The sequence below is a fragment of the Anabrus simplex genome, chromosome 12, assembly GCF_040414725.1.
Source record: "Anabrus simplex isolate iqAnaSimp1 chromosome 12, ASM4041472v1, whole genome shotgun sequence".
Taxonomy (NCBI): domain Eukaryota; kingdom Metazoa; phylum Arthropoda; class Insecta; order Orthoptera; family Tettigoniidae; genus Anabrus; species Anabrus simplex.
This window is the reverse complement of record NC_090276.1, coordinates 37,747,108-37,766,413: the sequence shown is the minus strand read 5'-3', so window position 1 is coordinate 37,766,413 and position 19,306 is coordinate 37,747,108. Positions and strand designations below refer to the sequence as shown.

The 19,306-nt window shown below is 39.6% G+C and overlaps 1 protein-coding gene across 4 annotated transcripts in view; it reads left to right on the top strand.

Moving 5' to 3' along the window:
- The window catches only part of LOC136884349 (uncharacterized), a 164,352-nt gene that overhangs the window by 129,590 nt on the left and 15,456 nt on the right, over positions 1 to 19,306 (top strand). For all 4 annotated transcript variants that reach the window (XM_068229931.1, XM_067156466.2, XM_067156465.2 and 1 more), the window contains 2 exons: positions 8,056 to 8,201; positions 16,881 to 16,933. In XM_068229931.1, the coding sequence (XP_068086032.1) occupies positions 8,056 to 8,201; positions 16,881 to 16,933 (199 nt within the window). The remainder of the gene's footprint in view (positions 1 to 8,055; positions 8,202 to 16,880; positions 16,934 to 19,306) is intronic.

Genomic DNA, 19,306 nt, shown 5'->3' with positions numbered 1-19,306 from the left:
CTGCTCATCTTGAACAAGTCCCTCAGTTTCTTCAGTGAGGAGATTCTTCTTTGGCCAGGTCTCCCTTATCCTGAGATCTTCCCTTGCATCACTACCTGTAGGATCCTGTACTTTTCATTCCACATCACGTCCGAGATGTTCAAGTTCCTGCTTCTTGATGGAAAGTAGTACTTGGGCTTGTTTAGTCTTTCCTTCATCTCAGTATTCCTTCAGCTTTTTGTTTCAAAAGGTTCCAGTTTCTTGTAAGGCCCTGAGTCCATCATTTCATTCCATACAGTAGCATGGGAAATACGTAGCTCCTGACCACTGACAACCTCAGATCTAGATTGAGATTGCGGTTGCCGAGAAACATCATTTTAACAAAGGAGTTTCGCACATGTTCAACTCTTGGCTGAGCTCCCATTGTTCATTCAGATTGCACCCAAGTTACTTGTTGTGTTGAACATGTTTGATCTCCCCAATGCCAAGCCAGAAAGTCTCACTTGGATGGACCTCTGCTTGCTCACAATCATGAACTTGGTTACAATTCAAATGAAGAAATTGTTCCACCTATTCAGTACACATTGCATTGTAATTATCTTCAATATGGACCACTATGAAAATGATAAATTATGACATGAACTTTGTCTTTTTCACATCATCTTGAGCCAGCCAGGTCTCTCTCTCTCTCTCCCCCCCCAAGTTGCTGCAAGCAGTGTCGACTCTTCCCAGCAAGACTTGAAGATCTTTTGCGCTCTCTTCACACAGCGCGATATCGTCTGCATAGCGAATGTTGTGATGTGCTCTCTGTTGATGTAGATGTCGTCTGTTGTGGCTGTCTCCAGTGCTTCGTCCAGTACTGCCTGTGAATAGATGTTAAAAAGCAGGAGAGATAAAACACTCACCTGATGGATTCCTTGCTGGATTTTGATCTCTTGCATTGCTTTCTGGTTCCAGTACAGATTTGCAATGATGTGGATGTGTCTGCTCTTGAGACTGATCTTAGTATTTAAAGTCTATCATATTGTACTTATCAAATACCTTTCTGTAATAAACAAAACATGCATACACATCCTTGTTCATGTCCTGGAAACACTACCAGGACCCATATGCAGTACAGCACTTCACATGTCCCCAATCCGTTGCTGACCCAAACTATATTTCTTAGTGTCTCCTCGCATCTAGCATAGACTCTGCCATGGATGATCAGAAACATTTTCAGAACATTGCTCATTAAGCTGGTTGTGCAGTGTTCCTGATATCACTGTGTGTGGTCTTCTTTGGTAGACTGATGGTGGACTCATGTCATTCGTTTGGAATTACGCTGGTTTTGTTCGCCTGATTGAAGAGGTCTGTGAAGACGACATTGTTATCGTTGTCCACCAGCTTGAGAATTTCGACACACACCTGATCCAGCCCAGTAGCTTAACCGCTCTTCAGTTGTCGAACAACTCTCCACACCTCCTCCTGCAAGATTTTGAGACCAGCGTATGTTTCAACCACACTGTGCTGCTCTGGTCTGGTGTTCTCAAATAGCTGCTCAAGGTACGCCTTCCATAGCTTCAGCTTATCAGCTGTGCCCGTTACCAGTCAGTTGTTCTTGTTGACCAGCACATTCATGCTGTTCTGTGCTTTCTATTCGTTTACAGCATCTCTTTGATCCTCTTGTGCACGCTGAAGTTGTCATGTCTCTCCTGTAGTTCCTCAGTCTCAAGACACTTTCATCTTTCATGACAACTATTCTTCTTGAGGGGACTTAATCTTGGCTTTTATTTCCTGATGTATCTGGTCATAACACTGTTGGTTACGATTCTTCCATTTCTCTAATAGTATAAATTGAACAATAAGAGTAGGTTCCTACATTTGCAATTAATAAAGACCCTATATTTTGTAACATTTTAAGCCATAAGTTAAAAATTATGACTTTTAAAATGTTTCTCACTTATGAAGGGTAAAACTTGGCACAGTATGTTGGTAACTCAGCACCTAAATGGTTAATCAGTCTGTTCAAATTGCGGGTGTGGTAACTGTGAGTGACATGTGGTTTGGATTACATGTAGAAAGAAATTATTGTTATGATCTTAATATCAGTAGTTTGAATCCCACAGTCAACAGCTCTGAAGATGGTTTCCCATTTTCACAACCAGGCAAATTCTGGGGCTGTACCTTAATTAAGGCCACGACCAATACCTTCCCCATTCTAGCCCTTTCCCACACTTGCGTTGCCGAAAATCTTCCATGTCTTAGAGCGACATTAAACCACTAGGGGAAAAAAACCCCTACAAAATCCAAATTCTGTGAAAGCGAGACAGTCTTTATATTTCATATGAATTAATTGATTTTGTGTGAAGGTCCATAAACATAGTTCTTAAATAAGCAAAAGGAACCTTTGGGCATTGTTACGGCAAATATGTGCATGAAGATTTCAGTAAGCCCAAGTCTGCGAAATTTTTAGGTATAGTCCCTTCGGTTCTTGTAATGAAACCAATCACAGTCGTTGATTCACGATGGTACTTTTCTCAGGAGAATTGACAGTTGACTCATCGACTCATCTTTTGGCAGCATTCATTGCCTCAGACTGGCTTTTATGGGTCTCTAATTTGTAAAAAATCAGTAATGTATGCATGAGGAGAGTTTGACTCAAATGCAAAGATATCTGCTTGTTGATTGTATCAGCATTGGACAGCTCATGCATTTCTTCATAGAAATTGAATCTCTTCTCCTTCATGGCATTGGCGTGGCTTATCTAGTAATGTGAAGACCTAAGTTGATCAAAAGAAGTCTTAGTAGCAGTTTCTTAAAGAAAACCTTTTTCCTTACCTTGCTGGCTGTTTCAAAGAAAAAGTAGTTTTTACTTAGTATGTATTCATATTTAAACATGAGTGTCACTATTGAGTAAAAATGAGTTTGTTTTTTGTTGTAAACTTTTGAAATAACATTATTTCACTCTGGAATAGAAAAGTCTAAGTCTTGATCCTTCTTTATCTTGTAAAATTTTAAAGAGAGTCCCAAATTTGTTGTACAGTACAATCTTAATAAAATGGCCCCCTCGGAGCCAGAGGACTGGCAGATTATTGCGATTTATAGGCTGTAACTTCTGTTTACTAGATTTTTTTTTTTTTTTTTTTTTACATATTCAAACTGTTTTGTATGTGTACATTTCATTTAATATTGAATGTATGTTCAGTATGTGCTGTAAGTGAAGTACATACTGGGAGTATTTTGGATAATAAACTCATAAACACATACACCAGTTGAGAACACCTACAAACCACTGGAATAAACATAACATTACATACTGTATTTTGAGAAAGGAAGTAGCTTACAGAAGGCTGCAATCCTGAAAAGAACCATGCATCGAGTGTTTCATCAACTGTCTCTCACCCACTTGCAGCAGTTTTTACAGAAATTTCCATTTTTGCCCTATTCTCTTATAGAGGGTTATGTTCTCAGACCTTCTGCCACCATCTTCTGAATAGACATTCAAAATTGTTAGGTATGGGGATCCACCTATTCAGTACAAGAAATAGTGATAATTATAAAGTCATCACATATTCGTACCTAACAATTTTGAATGTAAATCTTGATTCAATACAGAACCTAAAAATGAAATTTTTGACACTAGATCTTCTGATAGCACGTCTCCCTAACCTTACTTTTGCACTTCTTTTGTTATCTTGGCTCGGATCTCGACAATTTTATGCACGCAAATCGTGTCATCATCTGCAAGCTTCTACTTCATTCTAATATGTTAATTTCTCTTTCACCTCTTGCCGCTACAATACGCCATTATATGTCACCTCTTTCTTGCTGTAAATACTCCCAACATCTCTCTACTCTCCGTCGGTGCTACGGATTTAGTTTGAGTCTGGAACCAACTTCTACTTTTGTCTGGATGACAGTACTTTATTTCACATCATGAGTTCTGATGTGTCTTCAGCTACATTCACATAGGGGGAGAGATTTCTAAATTTTCGGGTGAAGCTGGTTCTTCCTATTACATGTGATGAAAATCATCTTTTTGATCTGTTGACTCATCATCATAGGTTGTTCTGCCATCCGGCAGGTCCAATCATGGCTGTGACCTCCATATCTCTCGATCTTGTGCCCTTTTCTTCTTTTCTGCGTTATCTTCCTTTCTTTTTCTAATGCTGTCTAATAATTGATATCGTCTCCTTGGAACGAAACTGTCCCGTCACATGTTTTCAAGCATTTTCTGTTTTAGGTCTGCATCACATGGGAATTCATGAAACGAAATGGCTTTACTATTCCCGCCCTGGCTTTTGCAATACGGCACACATTAATAAAACATTCCGTAAATAATATGCCGATACCAGCACCTACAAGTAAAAAAAAAATAATACTTTAATTAGATGATTGCCAGCTTTCATTTTATAAATAGGCCTTATTTTGTATTAAGTTAATACAAAATATTCCACAGTGTGGCCTGGTTATTGTGCTGGGTCTTAAGTAATAGTGGTGTGAATTAATAATGACCTTAAGCGGGCATGCAATTGTAGATACAAATGACCATTATAACATTTTAAATTTACATATGTATCGACTACTGTATGCATTGGTACCTTCTCTATTTCCTGAATTATGATGAATTGTCGTACATACCACTCAGAAGATAACTAGCACTGCAGTATTTCACACCAGACTACACGCAATACTTACTGTTACAGTATAAAACGCTAGCTAATTTCAACTTAAAACTATGGTCTCAGCATTAAGCAGTAGGTTCCTTGGATGCTATACACGCAGAGAGACATCAGCTAGCGCTCCTGCAGGAAATATGGTAACCATAATATGTTCGCTAGAAAGCACAGAAAGCGTGCTGAGTGAAGAGGCATGTAGTAGATAGCAAAAGGCGATAATATGATATACGGTACAATATGCCACTGGCACCATTCATCGCTAATTTCTATATGCAAGATTTTGAAGAGTGTTGTCTTCAATCTTGCATAGTCAGTTGTTGATATATGTTGACAAATTTATCTGGTCCTATGGTGAACACAAATTATCCATATTTTTGGATCACTTAAACAGAATACATCCAAACATTATATTTATCATGGAGACCGAGCTTGTGGGATGTTTGCCGTTCTTGGGTGTTTTGGTTTCTAGGAAATCGGGATGAACTTAGGTCTTTAGAGTTACTGTAAACACACCCATACTAATAGATATTTTAATGGGTCCTCTCACCACCGTCCTTGCCAAAAGCGTGCTGTGCTTAACACCCTTATCAGCCAAGCCAGGGAGGTTTGTGAGTAAGTTACGATAAATGGTAAACTTTAATTCCTAACCAGAACATTCCTGAGCAATGGCTACTCAATGAAACAGATAGGTGAAGTGCTACATCCTAAGCCAAAAGATAGATTGTCGTGATTCTCGTTCTTAAAGTCTGGCCTTCTTGCCGTGCACACAGTCTGTCACGGATAGGATTGGCAATATTCTCATAAGGCACAATATCAAGACCATCTCTAAGCCTAATATTATTGTAGGCAATTGCTAGCAATCTGTTAAAGATTCTATTGGTTTAAACTGTGCTGGAGTATGTTATGATTCCTTGTTTCTGTTGATTGGTTTATGTTGGCCAAACATGTAGGAAAGTAGCACCTAGAGTTGAACATCGCAGGCACTCACGTCTTTGCCAGTCAGAGAAATCTCCTGTGACAGAATGTCATACATAATGACCATCAAATCATTTTTGATGCAGCTTCTGTCATTTGCTAAGATAAACATGAACTTAGATGTTTTGGTTTCTAGGAAAACAAATGGAACTTACATCATTTGGTTTACCATAAAACCACCCATCCTAATTGACATTTTCATGGGTCCTCTCATCACCAGAAAATGCTGTTGTTTTGGAACTGCCAGTCATGTGTGTTCTAGATACAAGAGATTATATTGCAACAGCAAACATTATTTGAAATAATGATATTATTTTGGGGATGTTAGGTTTTTTTTTTCCTTTGTAAAGTGATGCTAGGTTATGTAATAATTATTATATGCTGTCGCTTATCAAACCTGCAACCAGGATAGTCTTCTGAGAAATTACAATGATGTTAGTCGCAGTTGTCACTCCGTAGTAAACTAGACTCCAAGATAGAGAGAGGCTGAATGGCACCTCTGGACACGACGCAGGTTTGCTGCTCCTAGACGCAAGGCCAGCCATTTTAAATGATGTATATAGGGTGGATTTTTTAACAATTTTCTTTGTCACACCGATGCAGATAGGTCTTAATGGCGACGATAGGATAGGAAAGGGCTAGGAGTGGGAAGGAAGCGGCCATGGCCTTAATTGAGAAGGCACAGCCCCGGCATTTGCCTGGTATGAAAATGGAAAACCACGGAAGACAATCTTCAAGGCTGCCGACAGTGGGATTCGAACCCACTATCTCCAGAATGCAAGCTCACAGCTACGTGACTTAAACCGTGCAACTACTCGCTGGGTGATATATTTAGTTTGGATCCACATACAGCACTATCAATGATTATGTGGTTGTAAGGAAACCACACAAATCAGTTATGGTGCCAAAATGTGGCGTACACAGGATGAGGAGTGAGGTAGTTTGCCATTGCTTTCTTCAGTGGCCCAGATGGTGGAATTGCAGCACAGCTGACCTACGAGTAGCACTCGGATGCACCACCCATACATCAGCAACTTCCAAACTTTTGCAATCATAAATGGGAGTGGGAATACAGAGGTTGGTATATTTGCCGTGGCCTCTCCCAAATGACAGATTAAAACAAAAAACACTACATTCATCAAGAAATGGGGACAGGCAGTGAGATTATCATAGAATTATTCTCATTGACGACGGGCCCCAAACGGAGGCTGCTACCCCATGTAGACGGGATGGTTCAAGCCTCCAAGAAAGAAATTACAGTGGAACCTCAATGCATCGTTCCTGTATTGTCAATACGGACCTTAATGAAATTCATAACCAACGATGATTGAAAGTAGTTAAAATTATAGCCAACAGATAACACAACAAGTTACAAACGATGCCTGTGCGTAAAAACGAAGATCTCCAGGGCCCATCAACAACCGCTGCCCGTAGTACCACGGAGATCTCCGGGGCCGGTCGTCGGTGTGCTAACATGAAATTGTGAATGTTCCCTTTGGAGAAATGAATTGTCAACTTCCTCTACTCACATAGGAAGTTGTATGTTGGTGCATTTCACCCACAGGATAAAATTTCAGTGATGTTAAAGAAATTCTCAGATTCCTTGAATGTTTAGCAGCACAGAAATGATAAACCCTACTTCATTTTATCTTCATACTCTAATTGGTTGTTAGCAAGGGTTTAAGTAGTGCTTAAGATGGGTTGTTTTACAATACAGTGTTACATTTTCTGTAGTTTGTATAGAGGTTGTTTCATAAGTTGAGACAACTGCATTATATCTTCTGAGCCTGTAGGAGTGTTGTACGCCACCTCCTACTGAAAGCCATCAACTGACGGCCTCTGTGTGATATGATGACTAGTTAACAGCACCCGATAATGTCAGTGTGCTACCAGCTTTTTTCCAAGATGCATGTAAGTAAAGTTGAACATCAATCACACCTGTAAACCACAGTTTTCTGTAGCAGAAATGCTTGTCAGTTGTATGGGAAACTAAGTGAAACTATTCTGATTTACTGTATCAAATGGTTGAATCCTTCAGACATGGGCACTTAGCAACCATTGAACTGCTGTAGAGTGGACGTTCCATGTCTGCTCACGCAGATGTATCGGTAGCCGTTGTTGAAAATTGCTTAACAGAAGACGGAAGTTCGGTTGTAATGACAGTGTTCTGAATTTTTAAATAGAAACAGCAGATGTGGAAGATTTGTGTGCATAGGACAATTAATATTTACTTAACTTTCAACTGCCCCTTGCCATTAGCTACTGTATCCAGACTCAGTTTGGTGCTACCATTGAGAAACACATTCCAGTGGCCTTCACTGCACACATACTGGATTTATATTGCTTCTATGATACAGTTGCCATGACTTCTGAAACGGCCATAATATAGGTCTAATTTTTGTGTACTTCTGTTCTTCTATGTGACATTTTCATTCTGTAGACACAAGACTCTAGATCTGGCTACTACACAAGGCACCATGGAAATTCTGATCCATCATTCTGCGTGGGCAGCTCAGACGAGGAGGAGATCAGTTTCGACAGTCCATACCCTCCAAGGAAAAAGAAAAGAAAACATTCAGACAACAGGTATGGTGTGCAAATTTTTTATTATGAAAGAAGTTACATAAAACATTTTCTTAAATGTATAAGTATGTTCCCATTTGGGAAATATTATTTGCAGTTTTGTAAGATCAATTGAGGTCTTTATGTAAAAAAGAGTTTACTAAAAACAGCTTTGGCAAATCCATCCGTCCGTTCTGCTGGACCGATTTGCTTCATTTTTATTTTATTATCTCCGGAATTATCTGCCTGTGAATCATGAGACATCGAAAGGTCTCTAAGTTCAGCCAACTTTGACTAATCATAAAATCAAATCATTAAACAGTCACTCTAATAATTGCAGGCTAATTCTTTTCGTACCCCGCAATACATTCTGTACTTAGCAGGTTGCAAAGCAGCTAACACTTTCATTCATATTCTGATTTTGGTGCTCTTTGAAGGCACTTAGATACATTAGTCTCGTGTCTGTAGATTTACTGGCACGTAAAAGAACTCCTGCAGGACTAAATTCCGGAACCTCAGCATCTCCAAAAACCGAAAAAGTACCTAGTGGGACGTGAAGCAAGTAACATTAATTTTATTATTCTTGCATCCAGGAGATAGTAGGTTCGAATCCCACTATCGGCAGCCCTGAAAATGGTTTTCCGTGGTTTCCCATTTTCACACCAGGCAAATGCTGGGGCTGTACCTTAATTAAGGCCACGGCCGCTTCCTTCCAACTCCTAGGCCTTTCCTATCCCATCGTCGCCATAAGACCTATCTGTGTCGGTGCGACGTAAAGCCCCTAGCAAAAAAAAATTTTTTTATTATTATTATTATTATTATTATTATTATTATTATTATTATATACAGGGTGCGGCAGAAATGCCTGACTAATTTCAAACGTAAATAATTCGGCAACGCAACAAGCCATTTAAAGATTTATTGCACAGTTGGAAAGAGTAGTGTTTGCCATTTGCATCATATACACATACACACTAGGTTTTGAAAATAATGTCGTCCAAATGCCGACCGTCCTGTTCGATGCACCTCTGAAGCCTCTCCCTGAAGTTCCGCATGACTCGGTTGAGCATGTCTTGTGGTATTGCCTCGATTTCTTCATAGATTGCAGCTTTCAGGTCATGTAGTGATCGCGGCTTACGTCGGAAGACGCGATCCTTCGAATATCCCCAGAGAAAGAAATCACACGGGGCGAGGTCAGAGGAATGGGCTGGCCACGGAACGTCACCCCGTAAGGAGATGAGACTTCCTGGAAACATTTCTCTGAGGAGACCCATCGACTGTGTGTGCAGTGGCACCATCTTGTTGGAACCACACAGCAGGATTCCCTAAGTTGGTGAGTGTCGGCTGCAGGAAGTTGCGCAACAGCTGTACGTAACGATCTGATGTTACAGTTCTGTCCTCCTCTTCAAAAAAGTAAGGGACTACAATTCCGAAATCAGCAACAGCGCACCAAACAGTAACACGCTCATTGTGGAGAGGTCGCTCATGGATCTGTTGAAGATTGGTTGTGGACCAGTACCGAAAATGTTGTTTATCAACGTAGCCTGATTAATGAAAGTGTGCTTAATCACTTGCCAGGACACTGGTGTCAGCTACTACAACTTCCAGGATAGTCTCACAACACGCTCTGCGGTTGACCCAATCACGTTCGCATGGTTTCTGAACACCCACCCTTTTGTATGGATGGAACTGCATGTAAAATCCTCCTTACGGTGCGATCGGAGAGTCCTAGAGCACGTGAATGCCTATGCACCGAACGTTGAGCAGATTGCATAATGGCGTCTCGCTGCATGAATGGTCTCTGGTGTTCGGATGGTGCAAGACCTACCAAGCAGCTTCGTTTTCACACTCTAACCACTTTTTCTCAAACGGTTCACCCATAACAGAATGGTGTTCTTGCTCGGAACTTTCTTATGTCGACCTAAGCCAAAGTGTCTGCGAAACAAATGCTGTGTTGTGGTAACAGTCGGCATTTTTGAAATAAGTCTCCATCACGAAACCTTGGTGTTCACCATTCCACGCCATGCTAGCGACTGGCTAGCTGACTGACCAGCCCGGACGAGACAGTGCAAGTGTTCTCCAAGGCTAGGACCGCGCGCACCAGGACAATAACACATTTTTGAAAGCGGTGGCCAATACAACCTTTAGTTCGCTCGAATCTACTGTATGTGACATAAATGGAAAACCCTGCTCTTTTAAACTGCGCAACAAAATTGTGAATGGCTTGTTGCGTTGCTGAGTTATTCAAGTCTGAAATTCGTCGGGTATTTCTGCCGCATCCTGTATGTTACAGTTGTTTCATCCTTAGTAATATCATGAATGCAGCCATGTTTGATTACTGTCAAGCTAGAGAGTATACACTTCCTCTGATCATGGAAGAATACTATTCCCTGCTAGATAATCAGTCAATACTGATCTGCATTGCCCAGGTGGCAGATTCCCTATCTGTTGTTCTCCTATCCTTTTCTTAAATGATTTCAAAGAAATTGGATATTTATTGACCATCTCTCTTGGTAAGTTATTCCAATCCCTACCTCCCCTTCCAACTCTATCTTCATATTGTGATCTTTCCTACTTTTTAAGACAACACTCAAACTTGTCTGCTAATGTCATTCCACGCCATCTCCCAGTTGACAGCTTGTAACATACCAGTTACGATAAAAATGTTAATTCCCATAGGGAACCTGTAATATTTGTTCTGAATGAGTAAATTTATAATACGAATATAGTTGGTCCGTTATTGGACATTATACATTTTTCAGCTAACTCATTCCTGATTCACAGAGATAAGTTTAAGGTTCAACCTTTTCAGTACAAATTACGAGTTGTATATGATATTATTTAAAACATTTATTTAATAATGGTACCGGTTTCGACATTTAAATATCAGTTCAACAATGATAAAGGTGTTTTAATTTATTCCACCTATTCAATACTTATATTATCACGTATAGTTGTTACATAATTAAATTCTTAGTTACATGGGACATGTTTCGCCCTCAATTAAGGGCATCTTCAGCCTAAATACAATAATCAAAAATACAACTAAATTAAAAGTGGACGTTAAATACAATCATCAAAAATACAACTAAAATAAAAAGTGGAAGTTAAAAGTTTAGTCTGTTCTTAAAATTCAGAACAATAAAATTGTGAAAAATGATAAAATAAAAAGATGCTAATGGAAAACTGTCTTTTAAAATTCGAATTAAAACAGTTCATATAAAATATTGGAAAATCAAAGTGGTAGTAATAAAAAGCCAACGACATGAGGGCGTGTACACAAGCATAAACTAGATTGTCATGAATACAATCTTTTCAAGGCCGTTGATGAAATTCGTAGTAAGTAAGGCAGAAGCATCTATTGAAAAATTGTAAGAGGCCGTTAGCACCGGTAGGTAATAAAATGGCTGAATCCTTGCCAGAAAATGTCAACAGATGCAGATTCAGCCATTTTATTACCTACCGGTGCTAACGGCCTCTTACAATTTTTCAATAGATGCTTCTGCCTTACTTACTACGAATTTCATCAACGGCCTTGAAAAGATTGTATTCATGACAATCAAGTTTATGCTTGTGTACACGCCCTCATGTCGTTGGCTTTTTATTACTACCACTTTGATTTTCCAATATTTTATATGAACTGTTTTAATTCGAATTTTAATAGAAGTTTTAGTCTCTGACAAGATTATAGTTTAATCATAAGACAGTTTTCCATTAGCATCTTTTTATTTTATCATTTTTCACAATTTTATTGTTCTGAATTTTAAGAACAGACTAAACTTTTAACTTCCACTTTTTATTTTAGTTGTATTTTTGATGATTGTATTTAACGTCCACTTTTAATTTAGTTGTATTTTTGATTATTGTATTTAGGCTGAAGATGCCCTTAATTGAGGGCGAAACATGTCCCATGTAACTAAGAATTTAATTATGTAACAACTATACGTGATAATATAAGTATTGAATAGGTGGAATAAATTAAAACACCTTTATCATTGTTGAACTGTTAAATTTTCAATACGGACCTAAAATGAGGTTTATAACATGTAATTTAAATATCATCCATAAAAATCATTATTCACACAATTGAGAAAAAACGTGCTAATTAAAATTGACGTTGTGAGACATAGATTTTTTACCAATAAAAGATTAAAAGTTTTGACATGTATCGGCGCATGAAAGTCTTTTGAAATGCTTATTTACACTGTGCTAAATTCCTGGTTGTCAGCGTTTCGTCCCAGTGTGCTATGTTGGGCTCATCAGTTGGTAAATAGCACACCTACCAAGACTCATGGCTAGTGCATACCACTTAGTCGAACAGCATCTTTCTCCCAGTTCTTCCCAGCCCAAACTGTGCAACATTTTTGTTACGCTACTCTTTTGTCAGAAATCACCTAGAACAAATCGAGCTGCTTTTCTTTGGACTTTTTCCAGTTCTTGAATCAAGTAATCCTGGTGAGGGACCCATACACTCCAACCATACTCTAGTTGGGGTATTATATATGTCCTTTATTTACAATCCACCGAGCTCGATAGCTGCAGTCGCTTAAGTGCGGCCAGTATCAGTATTCGGGAGATAGTTGGTTCGAACCCCACTGTCGGCAGCCCTGAAAATGGTATTCCGTGGTTTCCCATTTTCACACCAGGCAAATGCAGGGGCTGTACTTTAATTAAGGCCACGGCCGCTTCCTTCCCACTCCTAGCCCTTTCCTGTCCCATCGTCGCCATAAGACCTATCTGTGTCTGTGCGACGTAAAGCAACTAGCAAAAAAATAATAATAATAATAATAATAATACAATCCCATTTATGTGATTACCCCAATGAAGATCTTTCCTTATAATAACACATAGGAACTTACAATGATCCCCATAAGGATCTTTCACCCCATCAGTGCACCAATTAAAACTGAAAGGACTTTTCCTGTTCGTTAAACTCACAACCTGACTTTTTTAAGCCCGTTTTTCATCATACCATTGCCTGCTGTCCATCTCGCAACATTATCAAGGTCATTTTGCAGTTTCTCACAATCCTGTAACTCTTTCATTCTCTAACCTTACCCAGCTTCCAAATATAGGGTGTTTCAAAAAGAATATACGTATTTTGAATGCATATATTTATTAAACTGTAAGACATACGAATATGAAACTTTACACACATATTTACGAACCTCTAAAGTTCAGATTACGGATGTTAAATATGTCCTCCATCAGCGACATGAACAGTATCACATCGATACTCAAATTCCTCCCATACTCGGGCAAGCATGTCCTTTGTCACTGATGTTATGGCAGTACGGATCCGGTTCTTCAACTCTTCCAGGTTCTGTGGGATTGGTGGTACATAAATGTTGTCTTTAATGAAACCCCACAGGAAGAAGTCACAGGGTGTCAAATCCAGTGACTGTGGAGCCCAGCTGAGACATGTCAAGTCGCCAGCTCCTTGATGACCAATCCAATGGTTCTGTAGAGTTTCATTCAGATATTCACGCACTTGGCAACTCCAGTGAGAGGGTGCCCCGTCTTGTTGAAAAATGAAGTTGTCTTCATGCAGCCTCGGAAACAACCAGTTTTGTAACATAGCGAGATACTTGCTGACCGTTAACCGTGTTTCTATCAAAGAAGAAAGCTCCGTAAACAGATGATCGGGATATCGCATAAAACACATTTACTTTGGGCGAATCTCGTACATGTTCAATGACTGCATGTGGGTTCTGTAGGCCCCAAATTCGAACATTGTGTTTGTTCACCTGACCACTAACCTGGAAAGTCGCTTCATCACTGAACACAATACGTTGCAAAAGTGTTATCATTGTCAATAGCATCAGGTATCTCATTACAAAATGCCACATGTTTGCGTTTGTCATCAGGACACAGAACTTGTAACAGCTGTAACTTGTACGGCTTCATAACCAACTGACGTCTTTAAACACGTCAAATTGTTGTTGTAGGCAGTTGTAACTCCCGACTGACACAAGAAATTGATTTTGAAGGACTGCGTTGAAAAGCAGTTTCAATTCATGCAACATTTTCTTCAGGAACACGAGAGCGGCCAAGGACTCTTTCCTTTACATACACATCCTGTATCTACAAACTGTCGATACCATCTGCGAATGTTCCACCCATTTGGAGGATCAATTTGGTACCTCAACTTGAAACATCTTTGCGCTGTAATCACGGAACTGCATTTCACAAACTCGAGAACACAGAATGATTTCTGCTGCGGAGTAGCCATTTTAAACATATGACGGTTACCAAGCAAAACAGAAGACAGCTGACATCTAGCGGCTATTAATATAAACTAGACTATGTATTCGTTTCTCCAATAGCCGAGCCGAGGCGCAGCGATCGATAGTTTGGACAAAGTAATACTTTGTAATACATATATTCTTTTTGAAACACCTTATATATTCAACAGATGGCAGTGTGTTCGTAATAACTTACATGCTGAAGCGCTACATACAAACAGATCACATCATGACATATGCCTTAGACGTATCTGCAAACACCTATTGAAGGATAACCTAGCTACACTAGAAAGAGTGAAGGCCATGTATCTTAAAATTCTCTGCCTGGCAAAAAAAAACGCACCTTCGAGACTAACTTAGTAGCTCACAAGACAATTGTTCAATATAGAAGAATTGCGATTAAAAATACCATTGCCTTCTACGGCACAGTACCAAGTGAATGTACGGATAGATTTAGCAAACGAGGGGCATGATGACTTTGGAATGGATGAATTCTGACTGCGAAATGTGGTGTGCCATAACGCGCTTCTTATTCAATATTTTAAAATCATTGAAAAGGGTAAGCAAAAGAAATTACAACAGGTATGTCAAGACAAGTTACCTGACCTATTTATAATGAATGCTGCAGAGCAGCACGGGTCCTCTTACGAGGACGGTTTGAATAGTTCTCGGAATCACCGCTAGATGTCAGTGCTAGAGCAACGAGGTTCCCGCGCAATAATCACACATCCTTTGTGAGTGAACACGTGGCACGTCAGTGCTCTAGCTGCAGGAGTATGGTAGTGACGACTCTTTGTTGTTGTTCCCGCGTAGTGATTTGTGATAATGGAAAAAACTGAAATTCGACCAGTGATTAAATACTTTGTAAAGAAAGGTATGAAAGCAAAGGAAATTCATGCCGACTTTCAGAACACACCGGGGGACTCTGCTTCTTCTTTTCAACTGTTGCCAAGTGGACCAGCGAGTTTAAATTTGGTCGGGAGAGCTTGGATGATGATCCGCGTAGTGGACGGCCAAAAAGTGTTACGACCCCAGAATTTATCGCAAATGTGCATAAAATGGTCATGGAGGATCGTCAACTGAAAGTGTGAGAGATTGCTGAAGCTGTAGGGATGTCTTCTGAATGGGTATATTATATTTTAACCTAAGAATTGGGTATGAAAAAATTATCCGCAAGATGGGTGCCGCGGCTCTTGACATTGGACAATAAACGCACCAGATTGGAAATGTCCGAACAAAGTCTGGCCAGTTTTCAGTGTAACCAACAAGATTTTTTTGCGCCGGTTTGGGACGACAGATGAAACTTGGGTCCACTACTATACCCCAGAGACCAAACAGCAGTCAAAGCAGTGGAAACATGCTGATTCACCACCACCAAAGAAAGCAAAGGCAGTGCGTTCGGCCGGAAAGGTCATGGCCTCAGTTTTCTGGGATGCAAAAGGCATTCTGCTGATAGATTATTTTCCTACTGGCCAAACAATTACGTGGCAATACTATGCAAACCTCCTAGACCAACTACAGGAAAAGATACGCGAAACAAGGCCTGGTTTGGCAAGGAAAAATGTCATCTTTCACAGGACAACGCTCCGCCACACACAAGTGTTGTTGCCATGGCAAAACTTCATGAACTGAGGTACGAATTGTTGCCAAATCCACCTTATTCACCTGATTTGGCACCATCAAACTTTCATCTATTCCTCAAGCTGGAAATTTTCCTCGGTGGACGGAGATTTTCTACAAGGGAAGAACTGACAGCCGAATTGGAGAGGTATTTTGCAGGTCTGGAGGAATCTCATTTTTAAGATGGGATCAAGGCATTGGAACATCGCTGGACCAAATGCATTAGTCTACAGGGAGAGTATGTTGAAAAATAAAAGCAGTTCCACCGAGGTAAGATACTTCATTCTAGTACATTCCGAGAACTTTTCAAACCACCTATGTAGTATGTATTTCACCGAGCTCGATAGCTGCAGTTGCTTAAGTGCGGCCAGTATCCAGTAATCGGGAGATACTGGGTTCGAATCCCACTGTCGGCAGCCCTGAAGATGGGTTCCCGTGGTTTCCCATTTTCACACCAGGCAAATGCTGGGGCTGTACTTTAATTAAGGCCATGGCCGCTTCCTTCCAACTCCTAGCCCTTTCCTATCTTGTCGTCGCCTTAAGACCTGTGTCGGTGTGACGTAAAGCCACTAGCAAAAAAGAAAGGGTGTGTGTGTGTGTGTGTGTGTGTGTGTGTGTGTGTGTGTGTGTGTGTGTCTCTCTCTCTCTCAGCAGTTTCATTGAGGGACAGTATTTTTAAACTCTGTGTTTATTTATTACCATATCTCTTGTCCAGTTACATATGTGGAGATTATGTGTTAACAGTGGTTTGAATTGTCGATTGGAGTCCTTTATTTAAAAAGTTTTAGGCATAGTAAATCCCTTTGTGATAATATTTCTCCTCTTTTTCTTTTGATAGCAAAAGATCAGCGACGACTGCCACCGAGAACAAAACTAAATCTTCAGACCTAGGTAAGTTTATTAGCTTTTTCTTGGTCTCATACCCATTTAGAGCATGAAGATCAGTTTCAAATATGAATTGCAGGGTTAAGAATTAATCTCTGTAGCAAATAAGAAGTTGTATGTACTGTGCTGTTGTCGTCATGAAGAATTCAGTCTTATGACTGATCTACCCATTTGGCTCAGTCTTGAGCAGCCTGTTTCACTTTTTCGTATCTTCACAGTCCGGCTTTCTTAATGAACATCTTCATGGAGGTCTTTCTTGGTCTTTCTCAGGGGCACTTGCCTCATATTTTATCTTCAGTCTCCTGTATCATCAAATTGACATGCCAAAGCCTATGGTGTATTCACATATGCTGTTGCTTTCTAATCCAAGTTGGCAGCTACTTCCTTTCTTGTACGTTGTCTAACACCCCAGCATTGGTCATCTTCCTTGTCCAATTAATTTTTGCATTCAATGCCAAAAATCACTACTCTGAAGCTTCCAGCCTCTTGCACATTCTAGTACATTCCGAGAACTTTGCAAACCACCTACGTAGTATGTATTTCACCGAGCTCGATAGCTGCAGTTGCTTAAATGCGGCCAGTATCCAGTAATCGGGAGATAGTGGGTTCGAATCACACTGTCGGCAGCCCTGAAGATGGGTATGAAGGACATGGTATTCTTGATAATAATGTGAGTTTTGGAACTTATTATCTTTACAAATTCCCGCCTTCTTTACTTTATTAACTTAGTACCTACCTTGCCATAAATATATGAGGTAATAATTCCCACGGTTTTTGTGTCAGATGTGTGTTTGGTCTTGCTGTATTTATTAATTACAGTAGAAGCCCGCTATAGCGAGTACGGCATATAACGAGAACATCGCTATAGCGACAATTTTTGTCCGTCCCTTCAAAATTCCTGTATTAAACTGTGTATTATCCTTTGGTTACAGCGAGAGCAATATCACTGATGCATCCGTTATTACGAGCGATTATGCGCGCACGATTTTTTCCTTTACTGATATTTATGCATCCAATCATTATACTGCATGCTATCGATCATTTTCAGTATTATTTTCTCACTATGACCACTAGCAAGCTCTCTCGTCAACATTCGAAGGCAATTTCGGAGTCGATTAGTAATACCCATTGACTGCTCTTTCATAAAGAAAATGAAAAGGAAAGAGGAGAACATGTTTTCGTAACAAATGCGTAAATAAAGTGTCCGATAACAGTTGTTAACTTGTTAAAGATAAAGGCTGAATATGTGATCACTTAATTTTAATGCTAAATGCTGCAATTAAGTAAGAATTGGATACACCTCAAGATATAGCAGAGTGCGTCATTGATTACAGAGGTTAGTTTATATTACGGAAAGGCTATTATCATGTACATTTATAGCGAGAAGGTTATACTGGCGCTTGAAGTAGGTCTTCATCATACATATACTGTAGTACAGTGAAGTTAGGATAGGTGACCCTATTTGAATAAGAAAACTGAAACGTTCGCCACAAAAGGCGATTGATCATCTTCGGTACCAGTACGGTATAGTTTTCGCGCTATGTGCATTTCCGAGCTCTCTCCTCAACATTTGAAGGCGATGTTTGATTCGATTAGTAATACCTGTCAACTGCTGTTCTCTAAATAAAATTTGAAATGAAAGAGGATAACACATTTTCGTAATAAATGCTTAAATAACGTGGCCGATTGCAGTTGTTAACTCTTTAAACATAAATTAAAAATAATGAATAAAATAATTTTAATATTATACCATATACTGAAATGAAGTAAGAATGTGATACACCTCAAGATATGGGAGGGTACATCACTGATTTTAGAAGATAGTTTGTTTTCTTGCATCTAGTTAAATTTCGGAAAGACTATTCCCATGTTTTTTTTTTTGCGAGGAGGTTATCATTTCTCTACATGCGTTTCAAATACATTTTCATGATACATCTACGGTTAAGTTAGGAGATGCCTTTTGAAGAAGAAAACTGAAATGTTTTCCACAGAAGCCTCTGGAGTTATGCCGTATTTTTCCGAATCCAAGATGATATTTTTTTCTCAGAATCTATTGTGAAAAATCAAGGGTCATTTTGCATTCCCGGCCTGACAGTAATGAACACCACTGGTAACTACCACAGTATCCACGCTGTTTTCTTTTCTCTGCCACGCACGCGCGCACACACGCAAAACTCGTTGACAATACCATTAAGTTTTATAGACAGCAGGAATATTTTCGTGACGGATCGTCGTATTGTAAAGATGTGGAACAGGTATTGCAGGAAAATTTTCAACGGGTTCTCGTCGATATTATGATGTAATACCAATATAAATGGTCCGTTATTGGACATTATAAATTTTTTCCAGCTAACTCATTCCTGGTTGTCAGCGCCTCGC